We start from the raw sequence: 26,961 nt of genomic DNA on the forward strand, positions 1-26,961 counted from the left end.
GACCAGGAGTGGCCAACTGCAGTCCTCAAGGGCCACCAACAGGCCAGGGTTTAAGGATATGCCTGCTTCTACACAGGTGGCTCAATCACTGGCTCAGTCATTGACTGAGCCACTGATTGAACCACCTATGCCGAAGCAGGGATATCCTTAAACCCTGACAAGTGGGTGACCCTTGAGGACTGGAGGTGGCCACTCTTGGTCTAGAACATGTAGGTATCTATGTGCATGTGTATGTAGATGTTGGGGGGAGTGCAGGAGGCAGAGTGAGGCTGAAGGTTAGGAGATGATAATTAGAGAGGAAAGGGAGAGTTTGGAAAGTTAGAGACTGTGCAGAAGTGGAGAAAACAAAGTCAAGGAAGTGTCCATCACAGTAAGTAGGACAGTTGGTCCACAGGGAAAGACCACACGAGGAGGTTAAGGGGAGAGGCAATGAGGAAGCTATGTGGAAAAGTTATCACAAAATTGAGAGGTTGGTTCAGCGGGGCAATAGATGACAGCGACATGGAGGGAGAGGTGAGAGAAGAGATGAACCGTGGGAACATCACAGGATGAGAAGGAGAGCGAGGGAAATAGGGGTATGATTTGATATGTGCAGAGTGGGGGAATTAAGATACTCCACTGTCTGTCTCCTAGTCTAAGGGGCGTGTGACTAGAGCAAAGACCCCCATAGGAGAGAGCCGCAGGGGACACGGTGTCTGAGGGGGGGTTACTATAGGAAAGACCCTCATAGGATAGAGCAGCAGGGGACGCGGTGTCTGAGGGGGGGTTACTAAAGGAAAGACCCCCATAGGAGGGAGCTGCAGGGGACACAGTGTCTGAGGTGGGGTTACTAAAGGAAAGACCCCCATAGGAGAGAGCCACAGGAGACCCGGTATCTGAGGGGGGGTTACTAAAGGAAAGACCCCCATAGGAGGGAGCAGTAAGGGACACGGTGTCTGAGGGGGGGTTACTAAAGGAAAGACCCCCATAGGAGAGAGCAGCAGGGGACGCGGTGTCTGAGGGGGTGTTACTAAAGGAAAGACCCCCATAGGAGGGAGCAGCAGGGGACACGGTGTCTGAGGGGGGGTTACTAAAGGAAAGACCCCCATAGGAGAGAGCAGCAGGGGATGCGGTGTCTGAGGGGGTGTTACTAAAGAGACGACCCCCATACGAGGGAACCGCAGGGGACACGGTGTCTGAGGGGGGGGTTACTAAAGGAAAGACCCTCATAGGAGAGAGCAGCAGGGGATGCGGTGTCTGAGGGGGGGTTACTAAAAGAAAGACCCCCATAGGAGGGAGCAGCTGGGGACGTGGTGTCTGAGGGGGGGGGGGGTTACTAAAGGAAAGACCCCCATAGAAGAGAGCAGCAGGGGACACGGTGTCTGAGGGGGGGTTACTAAAGGAAAGACCCCCATAGGAGAGAGCAGCAGGGGATGCGGTGTCTGAGGGGGTGTTACTAAAGAGACGACCCCCATACGAGGGAACCGCAGGGGACACGGTGTCTGAGGGGGGGGGTTACCAAAGGAAACACCCACATAGGAGGGAGCGGCAGGGGACACGGTGTCTGAGGGGGGGGGGTTACTAAAGGAAAGACCCCCATAGGAGGGAGCAGAAGGGGGCCCAGTGTCTGGGGGGGTTACTAAAGGAAAGACCCCCATAGGAGAGAGCAGCAGGGGACACGGGGTCTGAGGGGGGTACTAAAGGAAAGACCCCCATAGGAGAGAGCCACAGGGGACACGGTGTCTGAGGGGGGGGTTACCAAAGGAAACACCCACATAGGAGGGAGCGGCAGGGGACACGGTGTCTGAGGGGGGGTTACTAAAGAGAAGACCCCCATAGCAGGGGACGCAGCGGTGATCCAGGTTTTGGTAATGGCTAGGCCGCTGTGAGAGTTAGAAAGGAATGTCAGGGATTGGTGCGGCCGTGACAAAGACCTGTACGGAGCGAAACATAATTTCTTGTCTATTATGTCATCAAATAAAATAACTTTGCCAATGTATGTCATTGGGGCTCACCGAGAGCGCTAATATTATGCTGGACAACGGGCAACAATCTCTCTTCCTGTCCTCCTTCAGTGGCACCTTTCAGTGTCCGAGTATTCTCTTCTTAATCAAAGTAACACAGGAGGGAGAGGGAGGAGGGGGTACAGTAAGAGATCTTTTATTGGACCAACAAGTAGTGGAAATGTTACACACTTTCCAATCTTGGGTAGGACCTGATGAAGGACCCTGAGAGGTTGGAAAGCTTGTAACATATCAACTGCCTGTTGGTCCAATAACAGGTATCATACCCCCTCCTCCCTCTCCTCCCGCTCCCTGCTTTGTTATTACATGGAAGAGAGGACTAACACGGCAACCCACCCTTCTTTGCCTTCTTTATCCAAGGCATTTCCAATGTTTCTTCGCCCCCAATAATAAATAATTTTGGCTCAACATCCTGAATGTGTATTCTCCATCCAAATAAAACAGTCTTTTCCTTGTCCCAGGTCAGTGGTTTCTGTAGGTACACTACAGCCCTCGTGTACAATCAGACACGGTTTAAAGGTAGGTACCTATAATCATTCATGTTCCACTCTACACCTTGTGGTCACTGATCTCATGGACGCTTCAGCCACAAGTGTTCCACTGCCGTCACGTATAATAACCTGTCCTTTCCAGTAACAAATTCACTCCTCATCTCGTCTCATGTGATGGTCACCCCCCTGTCTCACAGGAAAATATTCTGCACTGCTGCCAAACCTGAGAAACAGTAGAGAAGTGGCTCAATACTTTATACATTCAAAATGATTAATAAAATGTATTATATGGCTTACCTGCTCCTTACACCTCCCTGACGATCCCACTGCAACATTTAGAGATTTGACTGCTTTATTTTTATTATATAGTAATTACAGACTTTTCGACCATTTTGTTCTCGGCCCATGCTCCACCCGTTACTGCTTTACAATGAATTGTTAGCACCTTCAAGGGGCAAAGGGTGAAAATAAGCCACCTTTACCATGACTGGAAGTAGTAAATGACCCACGGGATAAGATGGGAAGTGGTCTTTAAATGATTATTCCTTACAGACCAGCATTTGACCAGTCACCTTATCTAGTACGTATTTTGGAAAGCTGTGTGTCTGCGTGTCTGGTCACTATGCATTTGGACACCTCTTAAGATATCGTAACAACATTTTGCCTGATAGCTCCTGAGATCAAGATGCAGGTTTTTGTCTATGTTTGACTACAATTGGACTCCATTTTGAATCAAGATGGTGGACTGAACCTTTCAAAACTGCACTGATGTTAACACCATTCGGCAGGATTGTATTGTGTACACACGTACACACACACAAACACACACACTTCATGGTCTTGGAGCTATGACTGACAGACAGACACACAGGCTCTTTTATTATCATACATATATACATGAATATACAGACACACCATACACACAGCCAGATACACACACACACATATATACATATATATATATATATTCAATTGAATTATAAAACTTAGCTAAAGTGTACAACATGAGACAGGGGTGCCAAATGCTACATCCAATTGACAAAACATATATGATGAAAAGTATAAAGTAAAATACTTCAATAATAATAATATTAAATACTTGGTTATTTAGTTAACCCTTTGGCCAAAGGCGTCATAAGCTTGCATACCAACGTCAAGGTATAACCAAATTAATGCAGTTCCTACACTACACTGTGAACCCTTCCTTTTACCTCTGTAAGAGGGGAGGAACCATTATAGGTCTAGATCCTGCAGCAAATGAAATGACCTGCCAAGTTAAAAAGGTGAAGGAGGAGGAGTGAGCTCTGGGGGGAGGTGCCACAGCCTCCAATTGACTGCTACCAGTCAGACATAGATTAACACACATTCCCAGCTCGCTCAAACTCCCACACCCACCACATGATGAATATATATTTATGTCAACCAGAGAGCTACTGAGCGTGGCAATTGTATACAACAAGAGACAGGGGGGGCCCAATGCTACATCCCATTGACAAAACATATATGATGAAAAGTATAAAGTAAAGTGTAGTTAAGGTTTGTACGCAAACCCTACAAAAGTCTGGACATTAAGGTGGCACTCAACCTTAACTTAACCCCCCCATGCTTTCCTGGTGTCATAATACATGAGAATTCAATCCTTATAATTCCCAAGCAACACCGACTTCTTTCAGCTAGTTAGAGGTAGATCTATAATACTGAGGGGTTTCTTTTGAAATTAAACTCTAGTAGTGCCGGTTGTGGCACTATGGCACGGAAACTCCCATTGAGCACCCGATACTTTTTTCCAGAAGCTGATCCATCTCCAGGTTTCATTGACACCGCCCAGGGGGTGTATGAATATGTGAGTCAACCAATGAGCAGATGGCACGCTGAGAAGTATTGTGAGCACAAGTTTGCCTCTCTGCTCTCTGAGACGAAAGGACGCCAGCGATTTCCTGCGCAGCTTCTGCAATCCGATCAGGTGCGATTCCCCGTTTGGCTGAACGAGAGGGAGACATCTAAACGTAAGTTCCCATGAAGAGAATGGTTAGGAGATTCTACACGGGTGTTGTGTTATTATTGTGATATAGAGATCAAGCAGATATTTTCTACAGCGCCAAGACGTGTATTCTGCTCGCTGCGAAGTTACAGCTGCTGCTAGGGAAAGTGTTCCCCAATCTCTTCTATATCGCAGACCACTTCCGTGTTAATAATCACTTGGAAGAGTTACTCTACTTATACTCGCCTCTGTTCATCAGCATATTTGTATATACTTCTAAGATATATTTAAAACTTGTCGACCTTGATATAAAAAGCAGCCATTAGCCGCGATAGAAAATGCATTGCAAAGGCCACACTGGTAGCAGAAGGTCTTTGGCGACCATCGGTGGCTTAAGGAGCACAGTTTGAGAGTCATTGCTGTGCTTGCTTAGATTCATATACAAGACGTTTCTGTATGTTCCTTCTCAGGGATCCAGCCACGTTCGGTCCTGGTGTTTGAGAACAGAACAGACACTAAATATGCAAAGTTACTGGTCAACTTCCCGTCTTTGGCCGCGGTAACGGCCTGTGCGCACATCCAGTGGGATGGCAGCAACACAGATTCTGCGACCATCTTCTCCTACGCGGTGCCAAAGTTCTTCAATGAATTTCAGCTGCGGGGAATGACCGATGAGGGAGGTTTTGTCCGTTTCGCCATCATAGTCCACGAGCAGCATTCGCCGTACTCTCCCGTGTTCCGCAGTGACGGGCAGTGGCATCACTTCTGTGTCACTTGGCAAAAATGGAACGGCACCTGGGCCTTCTATGCAGATGGCAAAAGGAAAGTTTCTTCTACCAAGTTGTCCGCCTCTAAGGACATCATCGAGGGGGGGACCTTCATTGTTGGCCAAGATCAGGATTCGTTTGGGGGTACATTCAAAGAGAAGGAGTCGTTTAGTGGCAATATCACTGATTTGAACGTTTGGTCGAAAGTCCTAAGTGATGACCAGATAGAACGGGTCAGATCCTGCAGTGTGCTGGAACAAGGGGTCATATTTGGGTGGGGAATACACCGACTGGAAATTGAGCCCACTTTGCAAGAAACAAATCTTCAGTTTGTTTGCCCCGGTAAGAATTGATTTGCGTGCGTGAAGAATGGAGTGTGGTGAAGCCTGAAAACTAAAAAAGCAATGGGAGCGAGAGAGAGAGAGGGAATGACAGAGAGAGAGGGAATGACAGAGAGAGAGGGAATGACAGAGAGAGAGGGAATGACAGAGAGAGAGGGAATGACAGAGAGAGAGGGAATGACAGAGAGAGAGGGAATGACAGTGAGAGAGGGAATGACAGAGAGAGAGGGAATGACAGAGAGAGAGAGAGGGAATGACAGAGAGAGAGAGGGAATGACAGAGAGAGAGAATGACACAGAGAGAGAGAGAGAGAGAGAGAGAGAGGGAATGACACAGAGAGAGAGAGAGCGAGAGAGAATGACAGAGAGAGAGGGAATGACAGAGCGAGAGAGGGAACGACAGAGAGAAAGAGAGGGAAGGACAGAGAGAGAGAGGGAATGACAGAGAGAGAGAGGGAATGACACAGAGAAAGAGGGAATGACACAGAGAGAGAGAGAGAGAGAGAGAGAGAGAGAGAGAGGGGGGGGGGGAATGAGAGAGAGAAAGAGAGGGAATGACACAGAGAGAGAGGGAATGATAGAGAGAGAGGGAATGACAGAGAGAGAGAGGGGGGGGGGGAATGAGAGAGAGAAAGAGAGGGAATGACACAGAGGGAATGACACAGAGAGAGGGAATGACACAGAGAGAGGGAATGATAGAGAGAGAGAGAGGGAATGACAGAGAGAGAGGGAATGACAGAGAGAGAGGGAATGACAGAGAGAGAGGGAATGACAAAGAGAGAGGGAATGACAGTGAGAGAGGGAATGACAGTGAGAGAGAGAATGACAGAGAGAGAGGGAATGCAGAGAGAGAGGGAATGACAGAGAGAGAGGGAATGACAGAGAGAGAGAGAGAGGGAATGACAGAGAGAGAGAGAGGGAATGACAGAGAGAGAGAGGGAATGACAGAGAGAGAGAATGACACAGAGAGAGAGAGAGAGAGAGAGAGAGAGGGAATGACACAGAGAGAGAGAGAGAGAGAGAGAGAGAATGACAGAGAGAGAGGGAATGACAGAGCGAGAGAGGGAACGACAGAGAGAAAGAGAGGGAAGGACACAGAGAGAGAGGGAATGACAGAGAGAGAGAGGGAATGACACAGAGAGAGAGGGAATGACACAGAGAGAGAGAGAGAGAGAGAGAGAGAGAGAGGGGGGTCAATGAGAGAGAGAAAGAGAGGGAATGACACAGAGGGAATGACACAGAGAGAGAGGGAATGACAGAGAGAGAGAGGGAATGACAGAGAGAGAGGGAATGACAGAGAGAGAGAGAGGGGGGGAATGAGAGAGATAAAGAGAGGGAATGACACAGAGGGAATGACACAGAGAGAGAGAGAATGACAGAGAGAGAGAGAAGGACAGAGAGAGAGAGAGAGAGAGAGAGAGAGAGAGAGAGAGAGAGAGAGAGGGGGGGAATGACAGAGAGAGAGAGAGAGAGAGAGAGGGAGAGAATGACAGAGAGAGAGGGAATGACAGAGCGAGAGAGGGAACGACAGAGAGAGAGAGAGGGAAGGACACAGAGAGAGAGGGAATGACAGAGAGAGAGAGAGAGGGGGGGGAATGAGAGAGAGAAAGAGAGGGAATGACACAGAGGGAATGACACAGAGAGAGGGAATGATAGAGAGAGAGGGAATGACAGAGAGAGAGAGGGAATGACAGAGAGAGAGAGAGAGGGGGGGGGGAATGAGAGAGAGAAAGAGAGGGAATGACACAGAGGGAATGACACAGAGAGAGAGGGAATGATAGAGAGAGAGGGAATGAGAGAGAGATGGAATGACAGAGAGAGAGGGAATGAGAGAGAGAGAGAGAGGGGGGGAATTGAGAGAGAGAGGGAATGACAGAGAGAGAGAGCGAGGGAATGAGTGAGAGAGGGAGGGGGAATGAGAGAGAGGGAGTGAGTTTCAGGGAATGACAGAGAGAGAGAGAGAGAGGGAATGAGAGAGAGGGAGTGAGTGAGAGAGAGAGGGAATGAGATAGAGAGAGAGAGCGAGAGAGAGAGAGAGAGAGGGAGAGAGGGGGGGATGAGAGAGATAGAGAGAAGAAGGAGGATGGTGGCATGAAGGAGAAGGTAAGACCTTTACAGAGGCCCCTATGCTCTCCTCTGGCAAGCAGTGGGGAATAGAGCAGGACCTCTGTATATGGGGGTGAGGGGGGAGGAAATGTTGCCTCCCCCAAATGTTGCCACCGTAGGCTTAATGGGAAATCTGCCACTGGAAATCTATTCCACGCATGACCCTCTACCTTCTGTCCTAGGCCTGAGACTCCACTTATCTTATTATAATTTCCTTTTTTCTGCTTTTAGGAAATTCTGAGGAATGTCAAATTCTGCAAGCGGGCGAGAGAGGAAGGGGTTACACCCCCTGCATGAAGGAGTTACCCTTTGTCTGTCACTACACGCAGGGTAAGTGAAGTCAAACCCACGGGTGGCCAACTCCAGTCCTGCAAAATCCACGGACCACAAGCGCACGTACCTGCATTATCTTTCCATCATAAAGAGGTTAATATAGACCAGGGGGCACCTACTTCAGTCATCCAACCAGTCGTGGACTGAGCCACTGATTGAGCCACCTATGCTGAAGCAGGGGTATCCCGAAAATCTGACCTTTTTGGTGGCTCATGAGGGCTGTAGTTGGCCGCCCTTGCTGTAACCCGACAATGGGGCACCATAGACCCCAACATCTGCGGTAAATGAAGGGCTAATGCTGAAAAGAGACGAATAACTTTTGCAGATGTTAGGAAAACATTTTGGACAGGATACATGGGCGCGGCCAAGCACAGGTTCCAAGGGGCGCTCCGAGATACTCTATCCACACCGTTCTGCCGCTGGCCAGAAAGTTAATAGAGACATTTATTTTAGCTCGAAGTAGAAATACTGTGTAACAAAGTCCTGAATTAAGAGATATAAAATGCAGCGATGGAGCCCAATGTTGCTGGCTGTGGACGGTGTCTGGCAAGCAGAACTGCCCCCGGCCTTGTACACATTGCTAATTAATCGGGTAATTAATAAATACACTGTGAACTATAAACAAGCTGAATGGGTCTTTCCGTACAATTTCAGATGTATATGAAAGATTGAGAAATACTATCAAGGTGAAGCGCAGACAGACTTTCTCCAGCCGAGTAAATACAATTGCTAACAGGACTTTGGTAAGTTTGACACATTTCTGATCTCCCATTAAATAGGAATATATGCAAATAGTGGACTCGATTTGTGATAAAGACAGAAATATTTGTGTTATATCCAGCAGCACTTTTTTTTTTTATACATATCTCTTTATTTGTACTTTCATATGGTTTTCCATTTTGACAATATACACTTTTAACACCAAGTATCCTTTTACATAGACTAATAATATTGACATCCAAAATGGCGACAGATGGAAACACCATGGAAACAAACCAAAAATAAAAAAGGAGGCGGGGGAGGGGGGATGGGAGAGGGGGGGGTGTGGGTGGGGGGGGGGGGGGCTGGTGTCACTATTTTAATACAACACTTCAATGAACACAGTATATATTTTTTCCCTTACTCGTACTGTACCACATATATAATTCCAAAAATCAACCATACAGTAACTCTCGGCTCTTGTCTTTATTCATAGGAGTATAAATATATGACCTTATAATAGAAGGGGTCCTAGGCCTTCCGGAACCCAGTCATGGAATTTCCAAGATACCTCATCAAATTCTCCATGAGCATAACATGGGATATTTGTTCCCTGGCCTTTCTATATGTGGGGGGTTGGTCTGCCTCCAGCATCTAGCGACTAGGCATTTGGTAGCATTGAGAATATGTACTGTTCATTTTAAATCAGTTTTATTCAAACCTTCTAATGGTTTGTTTAGGAGTAGGAAACATGGATCTCTTGGCACTTTGGCCCCAGTACTATCAATAATAAACTTAAATATATTCTCCCACAGGGGCTGAATCTTAGGGCAGTCCAGCCAAATGTGGGACAGGGATCCTCTCTGTCCGCAACTTCTCCAACATAATGGGGAAATTCAAGAAATCCAAACCGGTGAAAAAAGCGGAGCACAGCAGGCAAAAATTAGGGGCTACAATGCAAAGACTACATTTAAAAACAACTTTAATTAGATAGGTGATAACATGGAATAGGCAAGGTAAGTCACTAACGCGTTTTGCCCTTTAGGAAAGAGTGATAAAGCGCCGAATGCGCGAAACACGTTAGAGTGACTTACCTTGCCTATTCCATGTTGTCACCTAATGCGTTTCGCGCGTTCTGCGCTTTATCACTCTTTCATAAAGGGCGAAACGCGTTAGTGGCTTACCTTGCCTATTCCATGTTGTCACCTAACTAATTAAAGTTGTTTTAAATGTAGTCTTTGCATTGTAGCCCCTAATTTTTGCCTGCTGTGCTCCGCTTTTTTCACCGGTTTGGATTTCTTGTGTGACGCTGTCAGCGTGAGGCACGCACTGGAATCGGACTGCATCAGACTGTGAGTACTCTTATTATCCCACATCACAGTCACCAGGCTTTGGGAAGAAGACTGTATATTTGTGTGTTATGCTGTAGGGTTGGTTTGTCCACACAGGAGGAGAACAAGTCATGAGTGCAAATTAACAGACATTGGCTTTATTATCTACCGCAGGACTTTATATATATATATACCACCTTATTCTGAGCTCACATTCAGTTATGGACTATATACAGACACCCACTGATGTATTTATTGTCCATCTTCAAGCAAGTTTATAAATCTCAAGCAGCTACATATATTGCTGTTTCTTTATTCATGGCTCTGAAGCACTGATATCCAGAACTTTGTTTCTTTTTTCTATAATGGGGAAGTATTTGGGTTAATTAAATTTAGTTTTGTGGGGTGTTTTGTACCATCTCTAAAGTAATTCGTAGGAATTTTCTTTTATTAGAGTACAGGTGGAGCTCTTGGCCACTGCTTCCCAGATGTCTTGCCAATCCTCCCCATCAAGTTCTTCACCCAGTTCCTTCTCCCAAGCCAACTTACTGTATATCTATCCTTTTCTCGGGAACCCAATGTAGCGAGATAATAATATAAAGATGATCTGGGATGTTATCAAAAGGGGGAGGGGAGGCGGTGGGAAGGGGGGGGGAGGCGGTGGGAAGGGGGGAGGGGAGGCGGTGGGAAGGGGGAGGGGAGGCGGTGGGAAGGGGGAGGGGAGGCGGTGGGAAGGGGGGAGGGGGGGCAGTGGACAGGAGAGGGGGGGCAGTGGACAGGAGAGGGGGGCAGTGGACAGGAGAGGGGGGGCAGTGGACAGGAGAGGGGGGGCAGTGGACAGGAGAGGGGGGGCAGTGGACAGGAGAGGGGGGCAGTGGACAGGAGAGGGGGGGCAGTGGACAGGAGAGGGGGGCAGTGGACAGGAGGGGGGGGCTGTGGACAGGAGAGGGGGGCAGTGGACAGGAGAGGGGGGGCAGTGGACAGGAGAGAGGGGGCAGTGGACAGGAGGGGTGGGGCTGTGGACAGGAGGGGAGGGGCTGTGGACAGGAGGGGGGGCGGTGGACAGGAGGGGGGGGGCAGTGGACAGGAGGAGGGGGGGCAGTGGACAGGAGGGGGGGCAGTGGACAGGAGGGGGGGCAGTGGACAGGAGGGGGGGCAGTGTCACACACACAAATACACACACACACACACACACACACACACACACACGACACCTACCTGTACTTCCGGCCGCCGCCATCTTCTCACTCGGCGCCGCGAGGGAGGAAGGGGGTCCGCCATCTTACGCGCCGCGTGGCAGCCTGTTCCCCCGCCGGGGAGGGAGGTGAGTGTAGCGGGAGGGAGTGGTGTGTAGCGGGAGGGAGTGGTGTGTAGCGGGAGGGAGTGGTGAGTGGAGCACGAGGGAATGGAGCGGGAGGGTGGTGAGTGGAGCGGGAGGGAGTGGAGCGGGAGGGAATGGAGCGCGAGGGAGGAAGGGGGTCCGCCATCTTAGGCGCCGCGTGGCAGCCTGCCTGTTCCCCCGCCGGGGAGGGAATGGAGCGGGAGGGAGTGGTGTGTAGCGGGAGGGAGTGGTGTGTAGCGGGAGCTACACTGTGTGAGGTAGCGGGATAGGGGGAGGGACATTGGTGGCATGGTGTAGCGGGGTAGGGGGCCTCGCGGTCTGGTTGCGGTAGGGAGCTGTGTGAGGTGCAGGAGATGTGAGGCGTGCTGTGCGGTTCGCGGGAGCTACACTGTGTGAGCTAGCGGGATAGGGGGAGGGACATTGGTGGCATGGTGTAGCGGGGTAGGGGGCCTTCCGGTCTGGTTGCGGTAGGGAGATGTGTGAGGTGCAGGAGATGTGAGGCGTGCTGTGCGGTTCGTGGGAGCTACACTGTGTGAGCTAGCGGGATAGGGGGAGGGACATTGGTGGCATGGTGTAGCAGGGTAGGGGGCCTCGCGGTCTGGTTGCGGTAGGGAGCTGTGTGAGGTGCAGGAGATGAGGCGTGCTGTGCGGTTCGCGGGAGCTACACTGTGTGAGGTGGCGGGATAGGGGGAGGGACATCGTTGCCATGGTGTGTGAGTGGAGGCCGCGGCCTCGCGGTCCGGTTGCGGGAGGGAGATGTGTGGCGTGGAGGGGAGGGGGGGGTTTGAAGAGGCAGTCTGCAGTGTTTGGTGTTGTGTGAATGTGTGTGTGTTGGTGTTGGTGTTGGACGCAGGCCAATGAGAGGTGTGCGGGGGCGGGCATTGGACGCAGGCCAATGAGAGTCAGTGAGGGGTGGGACGCAGGCCAATGAGAGGTGTGCGGGGGCGGGCATTGGACGCAGGCCAATGAGAGTCAGTGAGGGGTGGGACGCAGGCCAATGAGAGGTGTGTGGGGGCGGGCATTGGACGCAGGCCAATGAGAGTCAGTGAGGGGTGGGACAGTGTGGCATTGGTGTTGGACGTAGGCCAATGAGAGGTGTGCGGGGGCGGGCATGGCCTGAGCCGGAGTGACAGGGCCAAGGTCCAATGCGATTGACCCTTGGGACGCAGACATACAGTGATTTCACAAATATATAGTAGATAATTAGATTATATCTGCCAACTGTACCGGTGAGGTCAGATTGACCCATCTTTTAGATGTTGGAGGAATGAGCCGCTTCATCACCAATTGTCCCAATTGAGTTGCCTTATAATAATTAAGACTATTCGGCATAGCTAGACCTCCGAGTTCTTTTGTTCAAATATCCTTTTTGATTCAGGGTTTTTTATTGTTCAATACGAATTTAGTAAGTGTCCCTTAAAAAACAGCTATCTCCTGAGGTGGGACACGAATCTGTAAAGAGTGAAACAAATATAAAAGACGTGGCAGGACATCCATCTTCATTGCCCATATACGCCCCAACCACGAAATCGGAAATGTCGACCATTGTGCTAGCTCACTCTCCAGTTTTTGAAGTGAAACTTCTTTAGTGGCACCTATTCTCATGGGGCAAAACTGGAGCGAAGGAGACGAAAATGAAACGGAAGTGACGTAACTCCCCTGCCCCCCCCCCACGCCTGCTGTGACATGCGGCTGCGATAGCCGCCGGCGACGCTCCTAACGGTGGCCGCAAATAGCCGCCGCTGATAGCCGCCGGCGACGCTCCTAACGGCCACCGTTACCCCTAGACGTGCGCAGAGCTTCCGGTACTGTGGGTGTACCAAGATGGCGGAAGCCCCGCAAGTCCTCCGGCTGTGAGAGGAGGAGCCGCTGCTCAGCCTCTCTCCTCCCTCTTGCTTCCCCTTCCCCGAGTCCCACTGACTGAGTGCCGCCGGTGCGGGAGGAGGAGAGGAGCCCCAGGATCATGACGGCCGCTGCGCTGTCGGCATGTGCCACACATGCGTGCACAGACGTTATCGTGCGCTCCTGGCTCCTGCTCCGGTAACGCGGGAAGCGGGGGGTTTGAGCGTGCCGCTTCCCACGCAGCACTGCCGGAGGGGGGGGGCTCTTAATCACGGTATCAGCCCCTCACATACGGCGGGCCCAGTGCGGCCGCGTCTCCGTGGGGGAGGGGGGAAGGGGAGGAGGGGACAGGAGGGGGAGGGGGGGGGAGAGACTCAGACAGAGCCGCAGCTCCGCCTGGGGTGGGGGGGAGTCAGGAGAGAGGGCAGGACACAGAAAGAGAGACACACACACATATACACACACATATACACACACATACACACACACACACACACACACACTGACTGACACACATACACACACTGACTGACACACATACACACATACTGACTGACACACATACATACACACACACACACAGACTGACACACATACACACACTGACTGACGCACATACACACACTGACTCACACACATACACACACACACTGACTCACACATATACACACACTGACTCACACACATACACACAAACTGACTGACACATACACTGACTGACACACATACACACACACACTGACTGACACACATACACACACACACACTGACTGACACACATACACACACACACTGACTGACACACACACACACACACACACACACACACACACTGACTGACACACATACACACACACACACTGACTGACACACATACACACACACACACACTGACTGACACACATACACACACACACTGACTGACACACACACACTGACACGCACGCACACTGACACGCACGCACACTGACACGCACGCACACTGACACACATACGCACGCACACTGACTGACACACATACGCACGCACACTGACTGACACACATATGCACACTGACCGACACAGAGAGACATTCACACAACACAGAGAGAGACAGACACTGACACACACACACACACACACACATTGACTGAAACACACACACATTGACTAACACACACTGACACACACACACACACACACACACTGGCTGACACACTGACACACACACACACTGACACACACACACTGACTGACACACATGCACACACTGACTGACACACATGCACACACTGACTGACACACATGCACACACTGACTGACACACATGCACACACTGACTGACACACATGCACACACTGACTGACACACATGCACACACTGACCGACACACATTCACACAGTGACCGACACACATGCACACAGTGACCGACACACATGCACACAGTGACCGACACACATACACACAGTGACCGACACACACACAAACAAACACACATACATACTCTCTGACTGACACACATACATACTCACTGACTGACACACATACACACACTGACTGACACATACACTGACTGACACGTGTGCCGAGCACGCGCGTTATAAGTCAATTTCTGTGACAAAAGTCAAAGAAGTTTCACTTACTATGCGCGTGCACAGCACACACAGCTTTTTTTCTTTTGTTTTTGAGAAGGGGGGTATAGTTGGCTTTATACAGTATAATGAATTGATGTCTTTCGGGAATTAGATATCTAGATATTTTAATGATTTTGGGTCCCTTTTCAAATCGAAATTAATCTGCAACAATTTTGTCAATTGCTGGGGAATGTTAATACCGTAAGCCTCTGATTTAGAGTGAGTGACTTTAAATCCCGAGCGAGTGCCAAATTCAGACAATATACTAAAAAGTTTAGGAAGGGACGTCAAGGGCTTAGAGATTGTTAAAATTATGTCATCAGCGAATAAAACTATTTTAAATTCCTCTTTCGTTACTTTGAACCCAGATATATCTTTAGAGTCTCTTATAAAATAACTAGTGGCTCTATAGAGAGAGCAAATAGCAGGAGTGAAGGGGACAACACTGTCTTTGACATTTGTTATTGGAGAGCTGCCCATTAATTGCTATGGCTGCTGTTGGAGATTCGTAGAGGGCCCTTACCCCATTCATAGAGACTGAGCCAAAACCAAACGCCTCTAATGTATTAAACATGAATTCCCAATCTAGCCTATCAAAGGCCTTTTCCGCATCTAGGCTTAAGACCATCAGTTGCCATTTTGCTGATTGGGCTATATGCATAATGTTGACTAGCCTCCTGGTATTATCTGAGGCTTGTCTACCGGTTACAAAGCCCACTTGATCGGGGTGAATTACTGTAGGCCTGATTGATTTTAACCTGTTAGCCAAGACCTTGGCGTTTATTTTTATATCTGAGTTGAGCAGAGAAATGGGGCGGTAGCTGTCACAATTTAGAAGGTCTCTTCCTTCTTTATGTATTACTGCTACAGTATCTTGAGACATTTCTTTTGAGGGGCTTTCTCCTTTTAGAAATGCATTAAATAATTTTGTTAGATGGGGGACCAGTATTGCGCAGAATTTTTGATAATATTTACTCGAAAAGCCATCCGACCCAGGTGTTTTCCCATTTCTCAGTGTTTTAATGAGTTCTACTATCCCTAGACCTGTGGGTTTCGAGTTTGTCTTTATCTATGGTAGATACCTTTGGTAAGGTACATCTATGCATAAAAGAAGAGGACAGACCTGGGTTCTTTTGTACTTTCTGATTACTTTTTGACAGATTATATAATTTTTCATAATATTGTTTAAACTCAGTTCCTATCTGGATTGGGTCGTATATTTCTTGCCCGATTTTATTTTGAATTGAAAATATTTGAGATATATTCTTTTTCTGGTGTAACTTATTTGCTAATAGGTGGTCTGCCTTGTTTCCTTGTTGATAATATTTTTTGTTGCGTCCAGCGCATAGCTTTTCTATTTTGTCTAATAGTAAAGAATGTAGTTGTTCCTTAGTTTGGGTCATATGTTTAAAATGTATATCTGAGGGGTTTGTTTTGTGTAGTCTCTCAGCCTTTTCTAGTTCTTGGGTTAGTCTACTGTATTTATATCCTGTAACTTCTGCTTTTTTTCCCCCAGCTCCAATCTCTATTAACTTTCCTCTAATAACAGCTTTGTGGGTCTCCCACAAGGTCTTCTGTGACACAGATACAGTATCGTTAATTTCAAAATAGGTTTTAAGTGTTTCCCTAAATTCTTCTACAACCTCTGGGTTGCAGAGTAGGGATTCGTTTAACCTCCAACTCATGGGTTTGTGTGTGAGGCTCCAGTTTTTGAAGGTTACTACAATTGAGCTGTGATCTGACCAGGCAGTGGGGCATATCTTTGCGACAGCAAGACAGTTACAAAGTGAGGATTCAACCATAACATAATCTATTCTAGAGAATGTCCCATGGGGTCTCGAGGAAAAAAAAGAATAGTCCTTTACCTCAGGGTTGAGGATTCTCCAGGAGTCCAGGAGAGAGAAATCTCTGAAAAGCTTCCTCCATCAGCACTTTTAAAGATCCCTCATGATTTGTGTTTATTAAGAGGCTAATCCAGACAGAGAGTGAGTTAGTGGAAAAGAAGATAAGTAAACATGTCATTTTCTATTATATTCTGGGGAAACACAGGGAGAAAAAAAGGACATTTACCCCAAATCATACAAAGTGTAAATGCAGGATCTAAAGCCCCAAACTTGTGTATGCCAAACTGACACCTTCCCCACTGAACCTCTCCTACATACCATGCAAATGGAGTCCATTCTAATATAGTATTGGTCTTCTGCTACAGAATCTCACGTTGTTTGAGTAGCATGAATAACAGTTGGGATGCTGATATTCTATAGCAGGAAAAGCAGAAATAACTCACCTTAATATCTCACTATACCCTCCTCTGCCCCTCCTTACATCTCAGCCCTAATATCTCACTATACTTTCCTCTGCCCCCCCTTACATCTCTCCCCAATATCTCACTATACACTCATCTGCCCCTCCTTACATCTCACGCTAATATCTCACTATACCCTTCTCTGCCAGCCCCCTTATATCTCACCCTAATATCTCTCTATACCCTTATCTGCCCCCCCCCTTATATCTCACCCTAATGTCTCACTATACCCTTTCTGCCCCTCCTTACATCTCAGCCCTAATTTCTTGCTATGCACCAGCCCGTCTCTTACGTTCTGCTCAAGGATGTCTTCTCTCTACCCCTTTTGTATCTAACGCCCTGTCCCGCCTTATACCTTTCTCACTCACTGCCCCAAACCTCCTGGAATGTCCTTCCCCTCAATATCCGACTAGCACCCTTTCTATCCACCTTCAAGACCCATCTTAAAACACACCTCCTTAAGGAAGCATATGGGTACCTCCGTAGCTGATACCATACACCTCTTACATAAACCTTGGCCCCTTATGTAAGACGCACTTACCAGAAACTCTCCTACTGTCTCTGTACGTTCTTTCTACCAACCAATTAGAGTGTAAGTTCTTCGGGACAGGGACTCCTTTTCTTAATGTTCATTTTATGCCTCAATCGTTTATTCCCATTATGTGTTCTATTATTATGTCACGTGTATTTTTCATGTACCTATGCAGGACAGGCCTATTAAGACCATTCTCCCTCTACAGAAGAGGTAAATGAGACTTTTCACAGGTATTGTTAGTACCTGCATACTGGTCATGCCGTGACGTTGCTGCAGGCTTATAACGGCTTTGGCCAAAGGGTTTAACTAAATGACCCTTACTCACGGGAACACAAACATTTAAGTATTTAACTATGTATTTTTTGGCATATTGGATGTAGCATTGAGTACTTCTGTTTTTTGTTGAAAGCGGTGGCACCTGTGTAAGCAGCAGCAGCACCTGTGTAAGCAGCAGCGCCCGTGTAAGCAGCAGCGCCCGTGTAAGCGTCAGCGCCCGTGTAAGCAGCAGTGTAAACCTGTTAAATTAGGCTGCAATATAAGCCTCTAGTGGTCTGAGGAATCGAGCAGGGAGCTGGTTAATTGCAGCTAGACAATTAACCAGCTACACCTGGTTAATCAGACAAGGGTAACATCTCCTGCTGGGAGCAGGCCAAGGGACTCTTAAGCTCACCGGCATGACTGTGTGCTGATATCAAGACACCAGGGGACCAGACCTCTCTTCAAGGGTGCAGCGAACCCAGGAACCTGCAAGAGCCTGCCCCCTCAATGAACACCCATCCAGGCCCAGAAGCAGAGACTGACATGAAGGGCCACCTGCTTACAGGTACCTCTTTAGACTTTGGGGTAATAGGTTGGTAAGGGGATTTTCCTCCCAGCCTTGCAGATAGGGACTGTGGAAGTGAGTTAGCCCTTACAAAGGGATAGGCTGTTTGTTTATTTGCATATATTGTGATAGAATCTCTATCTAAAGGTGCTGGAATAGTGCAGTAAGGGTGCTTTCCAGCATTCAATCATTTAATCCTCCTGGAAAGCTTGCTACAGCTGCAACTAATTGAGCAGGCTGGACTCCTGATTGCACAGGGAGTTTTAAAAGTCAGGAAGTGACTACACTGGGAGAGACTGCTTTTCCTCAGAGAAGGAAACAGAGGTCCCCCCAGCTCGGTGAAGCTGGCAGAGTCCCCTAGGCTCACTGGACGGTGGTCGCGGAGCCTGCTGGGACAGCCTGGGTAGTAAATCCCAGTAAGAAGATGGAAGGACACGAGACTGTGCTGAAGCAGCGATGTCCTGTCCAGGATATTTGAACTACAGAGTGATTCTCTGAACTATCGCAGGGTCCAGAGGGAATTACAGCAGAAAAAGATAAGAGATATATTAATGCACCTAAGACTGTTCATATGGAACAGTGCATATGTTAGTACATGTTTAAGCTGGGAGCCAGTTTAGTTGTCCAGCGACAGCTAAAAAGGGCTGCAGCTAAGGTGTAGTTAGACTCCTATGAAGGAGTATGTGTTATTTTTATGATTTGTTTTGGCTTAAAGGGATGATGGGCCTGTTGGTGTATAATTTAATTTAAAACCAGAGACAGAACATAAAACACAGACAGAGCTCAGTGCACATCCAGTGAAACTCATACACGGTACAGTGCCTAAATATATATGTATAAATATCTATGAACTAAAATGTTCTTTTAGTTTAACATTTTGGCCAAATTGTTGGAAGCCCCTGAGCCACTGCACGGCAGACCACATTCTCAAGGGTCCCTAACACTAATATAAATTCTTAATAACCTGTGCAATACCAGGAAGAATGATTTATAATAAATCTGTCAATTTTAGTTGCAAAGTTCTAAGTCTGATTGAAGCTTTTATTAACCTGTACATTACCAGGAAAAGCACTCTGTATTAGATTTGTCACAATCATACTGCAAGCAAGCAAGTTCCCGTGAGAGTGGGAGATGCTATGGAGTGAGCTTTTAACCATTTAAATGTGGGAGGGGGTAAGCTTCAATTAGGTAGGAGGATGCCACCCTCCAATCAGCTAAGACTAGCTGAACAAGAATTGCAAAACATACTGGACACCTAACAAGCTCCTATTGAACTCCCAAAATAACCACAACATATATATAAGCATATGAGTGTCACAGAGGAGTGCTACTGAGCATGGCAATATATATATTTTTAAAAGACCATTTTAGTTAATAGATATTTATACATATATATTTAGGCACTGTACCGTGTATGAGTTTCACTGGATGTGCACTGAGCTCTGTCTGTATAATTTAACCCTGTAAATAAACCCTGTATAGAGAAATACAATATTTTCAGCCTTAATCAGTACTAAAAGATACTGCGACGTGATGTGGGCATCACAATATATATATATATATATAGCCTTAAACTATTGTTTAAAGTGACAAGCTGAATAAAGCCATGGTTTAATTTCCCCCAATCGGTCTCCCTCTGTGTACCTCTGCACGTCTCTTACATATGGTGTCAGAAGTTGGGATGAGCCCCGGAGACTGCCTGGGAATTTGTTTGTACTTTTGCCTGCATACAGTTCCTGCAACAGCCTGAGCAGCAAAACAAAGAACAGAAGTGACCAGAATTAAAGGGCTACACAACCATGCAGGAAAGCTACACTGCACTGGAGAAAGCCACATCGCCACAGTTTGACTGGGAGGACTGCGACAGACGGTCACTCACACAAGGGACTGATGCTGTGACCAGAGTCTACCCCATCACTTGTGAAGGAAAAAAAAGACCTGTGGGTTTTTAAAATGGCGCCCAGCTGAAGTTAAGTACAGACTGCAAGAATGGAGAAGAAAATGTGTTCTTTATGTAAAGAGCCCAGCCACACTGCTCAGACCTTATTCTGATGACGAGGATGATCCCTATCCTGGGAAAATGGCAGCAGCCAGAGGAATATTTTTTTCAACAAGGAACTGCTGCAGCAAGCAATGCGCTGTGGTCATAAGGATAATGCAGAAGTTTTTCTTAGCAAGTGCACATCCAGTATTACTGATGACACAGAAGGTGTGCCCAGAACTACTGATGTATCAGAATCTACCAAAGTTAAGAAGAAAAAGAAAAAGTCCACAGATATGCCTGTGAGAGCTACGAACTCTGCAAGCAAAGTCTGCTCACCTGTAGGACTACCAGCTGGGGTTCTAGCATATACTGTACAGAGAAAATCGCTGCAATACCGCCTCCTGAGGTCAGGGGGGAGAATATACCTGATACTGCAAAAAGGGAGGACAAGATGTGGTGTTGCTGTAATGAAACCAACCCCACAGAAGAGACGCCCTTCCGGTCCAACGAGGATGAGGATGAAGATATCGCTTATGTGGAACCCGAAACGAGTCGCACACACAAAACACCCCTAGGATGGTGGAGGTGCCTGAATTCGGTATGCACCGAAAAGACCGGTCTCTATGATGAAGAATGTGAACGGCGGGAGAAAGAGCGGGAGCAGCAGATAACTGAATATTTACGCCAGCTAACGCAATTGCAAGAAGAGCATGGTGGATACGGTGAAACTGCTGAAGTTTCAAATAGAGAAGGAGACCCTGATGGGACGGAGTCGTCCAAAACAAAAAGGCGGAAAAAGAAAAGAGGTTCTTTACTTACAATGGAAGGATGAGACACTCCCGCAGATCCCAAAGAGAAAAAGGGGAGCCAAGATGCCCTGTAGCCTAGAACAAATGGAGGATTCATCTTGGGAAGAACAAAATCTACAGAGGGCAGACTTCAGATACCCTAAAAAAGTGTCTGTCTGGTGCAGACAGTGAGAAACCCTCAACCAAACATACCAGAGAAGAGGAGCCGGAACCAATAAATGACGATCCCTTGACCAGCCCTGAAGATGCGCTGCAAACTGCCAGGCGTGACTGTGATCTGCTCCGTGAACAATTGAAACAGGAGATAGAAGATAACACTGAGCTACAGAAGACTGTGCTCGCAATTTAGGAGTCCAAGACCGAATTGGAGGATCTAAGGACTGATCTAGATACTGCGAACGCTACTATTATCACCATGGCGGAAAAGCAGAGCAAGTCTGACAATGATTGCTAATCTGAAACAGAAGTATGAGGAGACACTGAAAGAGATTAGTCTCTCTCAGCAAGAGGTGCACAATTGCCATTAAGAATTGGATGTCTCTCAGAATGAGGTTCATGCTCTCCACATAGAGCTGGATGCCTCACACCAGGAGATCAGCAGTCGCCACACAGAACTGGAAATCTCTAAAAAGGAATTTTACAGTCTCGCTGAGGAGCTAGAAGTCTCAGCCAGGAGACTGGAAGTCCCAACTCAGAAGTGCGTAAATGGAAGGAGGACTACAAGGAGGCCCTGAATAAGGGTTCAAGCAAATTATTACAATAGAACGTGACCTGGAGCTGTTTTTGCTCCTCGTGTAAATATTTCTGCCAAAAAGGGAAAATACCAGTCTGAAAGAGGAAAATTCTGGTTTGACGGACCACGTCAGTGAAAGGAATGAAAAGCTGCAAGAGCTAACGTATGAATGAAGAAAGTATTTGAACATGTAAAGTTAGAAGCATTGGAGCAACACACACAAGCAGAGCACCTACTGCAGAGCAAACTGCAAGGTCTGCGTACTCACCTCCAGATTGCCGAAGAGAAGCAGCAAACTCTGCAGGAAGAAAATCTGCAGGCTGCTAACGAAGTACAAGTGCTGCTGGAATGTTTGAGTATCCAGTGTGTCCTTGCAGAACAGCATGAGAAACTGAAGGCTACCCTGAGCATCACCAGAGCATCGCTGGAGGCCAGGGTTGCCACCTTCGACTGACGGTCAACCCGGAGATTTTTTTTTTTTTAAATGACACTGTGTTGCCATGACAACGGGATGCTATGTAACGTCACGCGGTGTCAAGTCGCCATGACAACGTGGCACCGCATGACGTCGTGACATCATGTGGCGTCTCATTGTCATGGCAACGAGCATCACGTGATGCTGTTACGTCACGTGACGTTCCCTTTGGCATGGCAACGCAGCGCCATTTGACGCCGCGGAGCCATATTGAGAGTAGTTGCAGGGGGAGATGGCGGGAGACTGCTATTGCTGGCACTATTGCTGCATTAATGGTATATGGAATTATACCTTACATCATTTCTATTATTTATAACTAACGCTGATGACAATTGTTGCAAACCGAGTCGTCACTGATCAATATTAATTTATTACAATGTTTACCTCAGTTAACTTTACTTGAGTTAATTTAACAAAGACAAGGTTACCTCATTGATATCAAAAGGGAGGAACTGAAGCAGCTTTACTGTAAAGAGAGAGAGGGGGAGAAGAGAGAGAGAGAGAGGGGGGGAGGAGAAGAGAGAGAGAGGGGGGAGGAGAAGAGAGAGAGGGGGAGGAGAAGAGAGAGAGGGAGGAGAAGAGAGAGAGAGAGAGGGAGGAGAAGAGAGAGAGAGAGGGGGGAGGAGAAGAGAGAGAGAGGGGGGAGGAGAAGAGAGAGAGAGGGGGGAGGAGAAGAGAGAGAGAGAGGGGGAGGAGAAGAGAGAGAGAGGGGGAGGAGAAGAGAGAGGGGGAGGAGGAGAAGAGAGAGGGGGGGGAGAAGAAGAGAGAGGGGGGAGGAGAAGAGAGAGGGGGAGAAGAGAGAGGGGGGGAGGAGAAGAGAGAGGGGGGGATGAAGAGAGAGAGAGGGGGAGGAAGAGAGAGGGGGGGGGGAGAAGAGAGAGGGGGGGAGAAGAGAGAGGGGGGGAGAAGAGAAAGGGGGGAGAAGAGAGAGGGGGGGAGAAGAGATAGGGGGGGGAGAAGAGAGAGGGGGGGGAGAAGAGAGAGGGGGAAAAAGAGAGAGGGGGAAAAAGAGAGAGGGGGGGAGAAGAGAGAGGGGGGGAGAAGAGAGAGGGGGGGAGAAGGGAGAGAGGGGGGGAGAAGGGAGAGGGGGGGGAGAAGAGAGAGGGGGGGGAGAAGAGAGAGGGGGGGGAGAAGAGAGAGGGGGGGGAGAAGAGAGAGGGGGGGAGAAGAGAGAGGGGGGGAGAAGAGAGAGGGAGGGAGAAGAGAGAGGGGGGGAGAAGGGAGAGGGGGGGAGAAGGGAGAGAGGGGGGGGAGAAGGGAGAGGGGGGGAGAAGGGAGAGGGGGGGAGAAGGGAGAGGGGGGGGAGAAGGGAGGGGGGGTGGAGAGGGGGGGGGAGAAGGGAGAGGGGGGGGATAAGGGAGAGGGGGGGATAAGGGAGAGGGGGAGAGGAGGGAGAGGGAGAAGGGAGAGAGGAGATAAGATACATGGGGGTGGTGTGTGTTCTCTAGCAGGGTTTCTAAGAATGTTACTGTGTTGCTTATGTGCCAATCGATCTTGTCTAATAAAAACTACAACTCCCATGATCCCCTACCTGTGAGCATGCGCAGTAGAGCATAGGGCTGTGACCCGGATGTAGTAGGCAGTGAAGGGAGGAAGTGAGTTCTGCACACAGATAGACCCGTGAGAAATGCAGAGGATCTGTGAGTGATGTAGCAATGCGAACTCACTTACTGTGCTGCCCTGTCTGTAACAACCCGCCCACCCGGAGATTTCAGGGACAAACCCGGAGCCCGGAGAAGGGGATGCCAAACCCGGAGTCCCGGGTAAAACCCGGAGAGGTGGCAACCCCGCTGGAGGCCAGCAAAGAAATCCGCAGAGCTCCAAAATATAATGAAGGATGCATTGATGCACACTCAGAGCAAGCTCCAGAAACAGAATTCTCTCGCTGATGAGCTAAACTTGTTGAAAAGGGAGAATAAAGCAGCCTGCCTTCTCCAGTCAATATGGAGAATGCAACGACAAAGAGAGAACTATGAACATTTGAAGCAATGTGCCATTTTACTCCAGGCAGATGTTAGGAAGTGTCAGCAGCAAAGATGCTACAAAAAAATGAAGGAAGCTGCTGGTGTGATTCAATCCAGATATAGGTTCTACATCAAAACCAAGCAAGCTGTGCATTGCTGTAAGCGCACCCACAATGCCATCTCAGTGCTACAATCGTCTTTCCACACAATTTAGGAAAGAAGAACTGAATTACGACTGAGTATGAGGTTTGGTAAAATCCTTTCCGGGTTTTCACATTCCGGTTCGGGATTTTACTCTTGCTCGCCCTCTGTGGCTGGATCGTCCATTTTTACTCCTGGCAACTTCCTTTAAAAGGACAGCCCTGTTAGCAGGAAGTTGCCGAGCAAAGTTCCAGTTTCTTGCTGTGTTCATGCAATGCGTTTATGCTTTTTGTCTCACGTTACCAGACCCGGTTCACGGACCTCGACTACCCTTCTCTTCAGCCCGCTCCGACCATTGCAAGTACCTCGACTAACCATTGATTTCAGCCTGCCTCGACCTCTGCATCCACACCGACTACGCAACTTTGCTGCCAGCCCTGACCTTTGGCTTACGACTCACTACTCTATCAGGACTCTGTCCCTCGGCTCAGGTTGGTTCTTTCACCTTCCTACCTCAGCCCTTTCTGGTCCGTTCCCTGCTTGAGATGAGCATCGTTACATTTTGCTCGGCCCAAATATGGACCCCGCTGAGGTAGGACGAGCCGTTACCCTGCAAGGACAATTCTAGGGGATCATGAGCAACGCCTCGCCCTACACGATCAACAACGGGTACCGATGTGTGATGCGGGCAGGACTTGGTCACCCACATAGGCACACATCAGCCGGACTTGAGGGCTGCAGATGCGGCTCTGATACCGCTCCCGTTATCCCCAGCGATCAGGGAACCTCAGATCCCAACTCCTCTACGGTATGGCATGCAGGGGATTTCTTAATCAATGCTCATTCAATTTGGATTACAACTATCTATGTTCACCACGCACCAAGCTAGGGTGGCCTACATTGTTTCTATTCTCACTGACGAGGCACTGGCCTGGTCCTCTACGCTCTGGGAGAAGGTTTTCATCCCTGATCAGTGATTCCCCTCCTTCATCTGTGCCTTCAAGTTGGTGTTTGATGCTCCAGGACGAATATCTTCAGCATCAGCTTCACTCCTGCAGATTCGCCAGGGAACTCGCACGGTAGGCCAATACGCCATTGAGTTTCGCACCCTCGCGGCTGAGACTGGCTTAAATAATGAAGCTCAAGTAGCGGCCTTTTGGCAGGGACTATTGGAGCACTTAAAGGATGAGCTGACCGGCCTGGACCTCCCTATGGACCGCGAGGAGTTAATTTCTCTTGGCATACGGCTCGATCTCAGAATGCAGGAATGCCTGTCTGAGAAGTGTGTGCTGTTAGGAGCCCGACTACTCGGTTGGCCCCAAACTTCGTTTCTCCGCCCCCTCCAGATGACGAGACTATGCAGCTGGGTACTACCAGACTGTCAGAACAGGAGAGAAGTAGGAGGCATACAGTACCTTGGGCTTGTGTCTGTATTGTGGGTCCCAGGACCACCAGATCCGTGGCTGCCTGTTTGTTGCGGGGCCAGGAAAACACCCGTGCCCAGTAAAATTGGAAGAGGATTCGCTGGACATCGCTACCATCCTTCCTCCCTCCGTGCCTTCCCGGATTCTTCTGCCGGTTTCCCTCTCATGGCGTTCGGCCTCAGTCTCTACTCAGGCCTTCGTGGATTCCGGAGCAGCGGGTAACTTCCTCCATCTTTTGTTCGCCAAACGGCACACAATTCCCCTTTGCTCTTTGGAGATTCCGTTAGAGATTTCGGTGATCGACGGAAGACACTTAAGACCCAGTACCATCGCCCAGGAGTCCCTTCCCCTGGTAGTGAACATCGGAGTTCTACATAAGGAGCTACTCCCTTTCATGGTAATCAACCCACCTTCAGCACCTATAGTATTAGGTCCCCTTTGGTTGCAAGCCCACAACCCTACCGTTGACTGGTTAACGGGGCAAATGACCACCTGGGGCCAGTGATGTCACAGCAAGTATACTCTAGGGAAGGGGGAAGAGAAAGGGAACCCTCGCGTCTGCCTCAAATAAATATATATTTGATATAAACAACGGTGCAATAAGGGGAGAGAGAGAACAACATTAATACTAGAAAACAAAAGCACCCTTTTTGACAGCACTCGTTGTATGTGATAGTGTAAAGATGAATGATTTAAAATGTAATCTTTTAATTCAACTGGTTAAAATAATTGCCAAAACATTAGAACCAAAAATCCAACTGACATTGATAACAAAACACAAAAAACAGACAACATTAATTAGTCCTTAAACTGCAAACTAGGTGGTTGATCAAAATCTAACCAGACTGACTAATGGCAGAGAAGAAACCCATATATGAGAGTAAACCTCCTAGTGCAGCAATCAAAAGTTTAAAAAGCC

The 26,961-nt window shown here is 48.3% G+C and overlaps 1 protein-coding gene across 1 annotated transcript in view; it reads left to right on the forward strand.

Annotated features, from left to right (window-relative positions):
• Nucleotides 1-2,010: 2,010 nt before the first annotated feature.
• Nucleotides 2,011-26,961, forward strand: part of ADGRD2 (adhesion G protein-coupled receptor D2) — a 142,481-nt gene continuing 117,530 nt past the window's right edge. Inside the window, 6 exon segments of the mRNA XM_075579485.1 lie at nt 2,011-2,094; nt 2,465-2,522; nt 4,285-4,500; nt 4,946-5,584; nt 7,920-8,018; nt 8,676-8,764. Coding sequence (XP_075435600.1) covers nt 2,011-2,094; nt 2,465-2,522; nt 4,285-4,500; nt 4,946-5,584; nt 7,920-8,018; nt 8,676-8,764 — 1,185 coding nt within the window.

Source organism: Ascaphus truei, chromosome 21 (assembly GCF_040206685.1).
Source record: "Ascaphus truei isolate aAscTru1 chromosome 21, aAscTru1.hap1, whole genome shotgun sequence".
Lineage (NCBI taxonomy): Eukaryota > Metazoa > Chordata > Amphibia > Anura > Ascaphidae > Ascaphus > Ascaphus truei.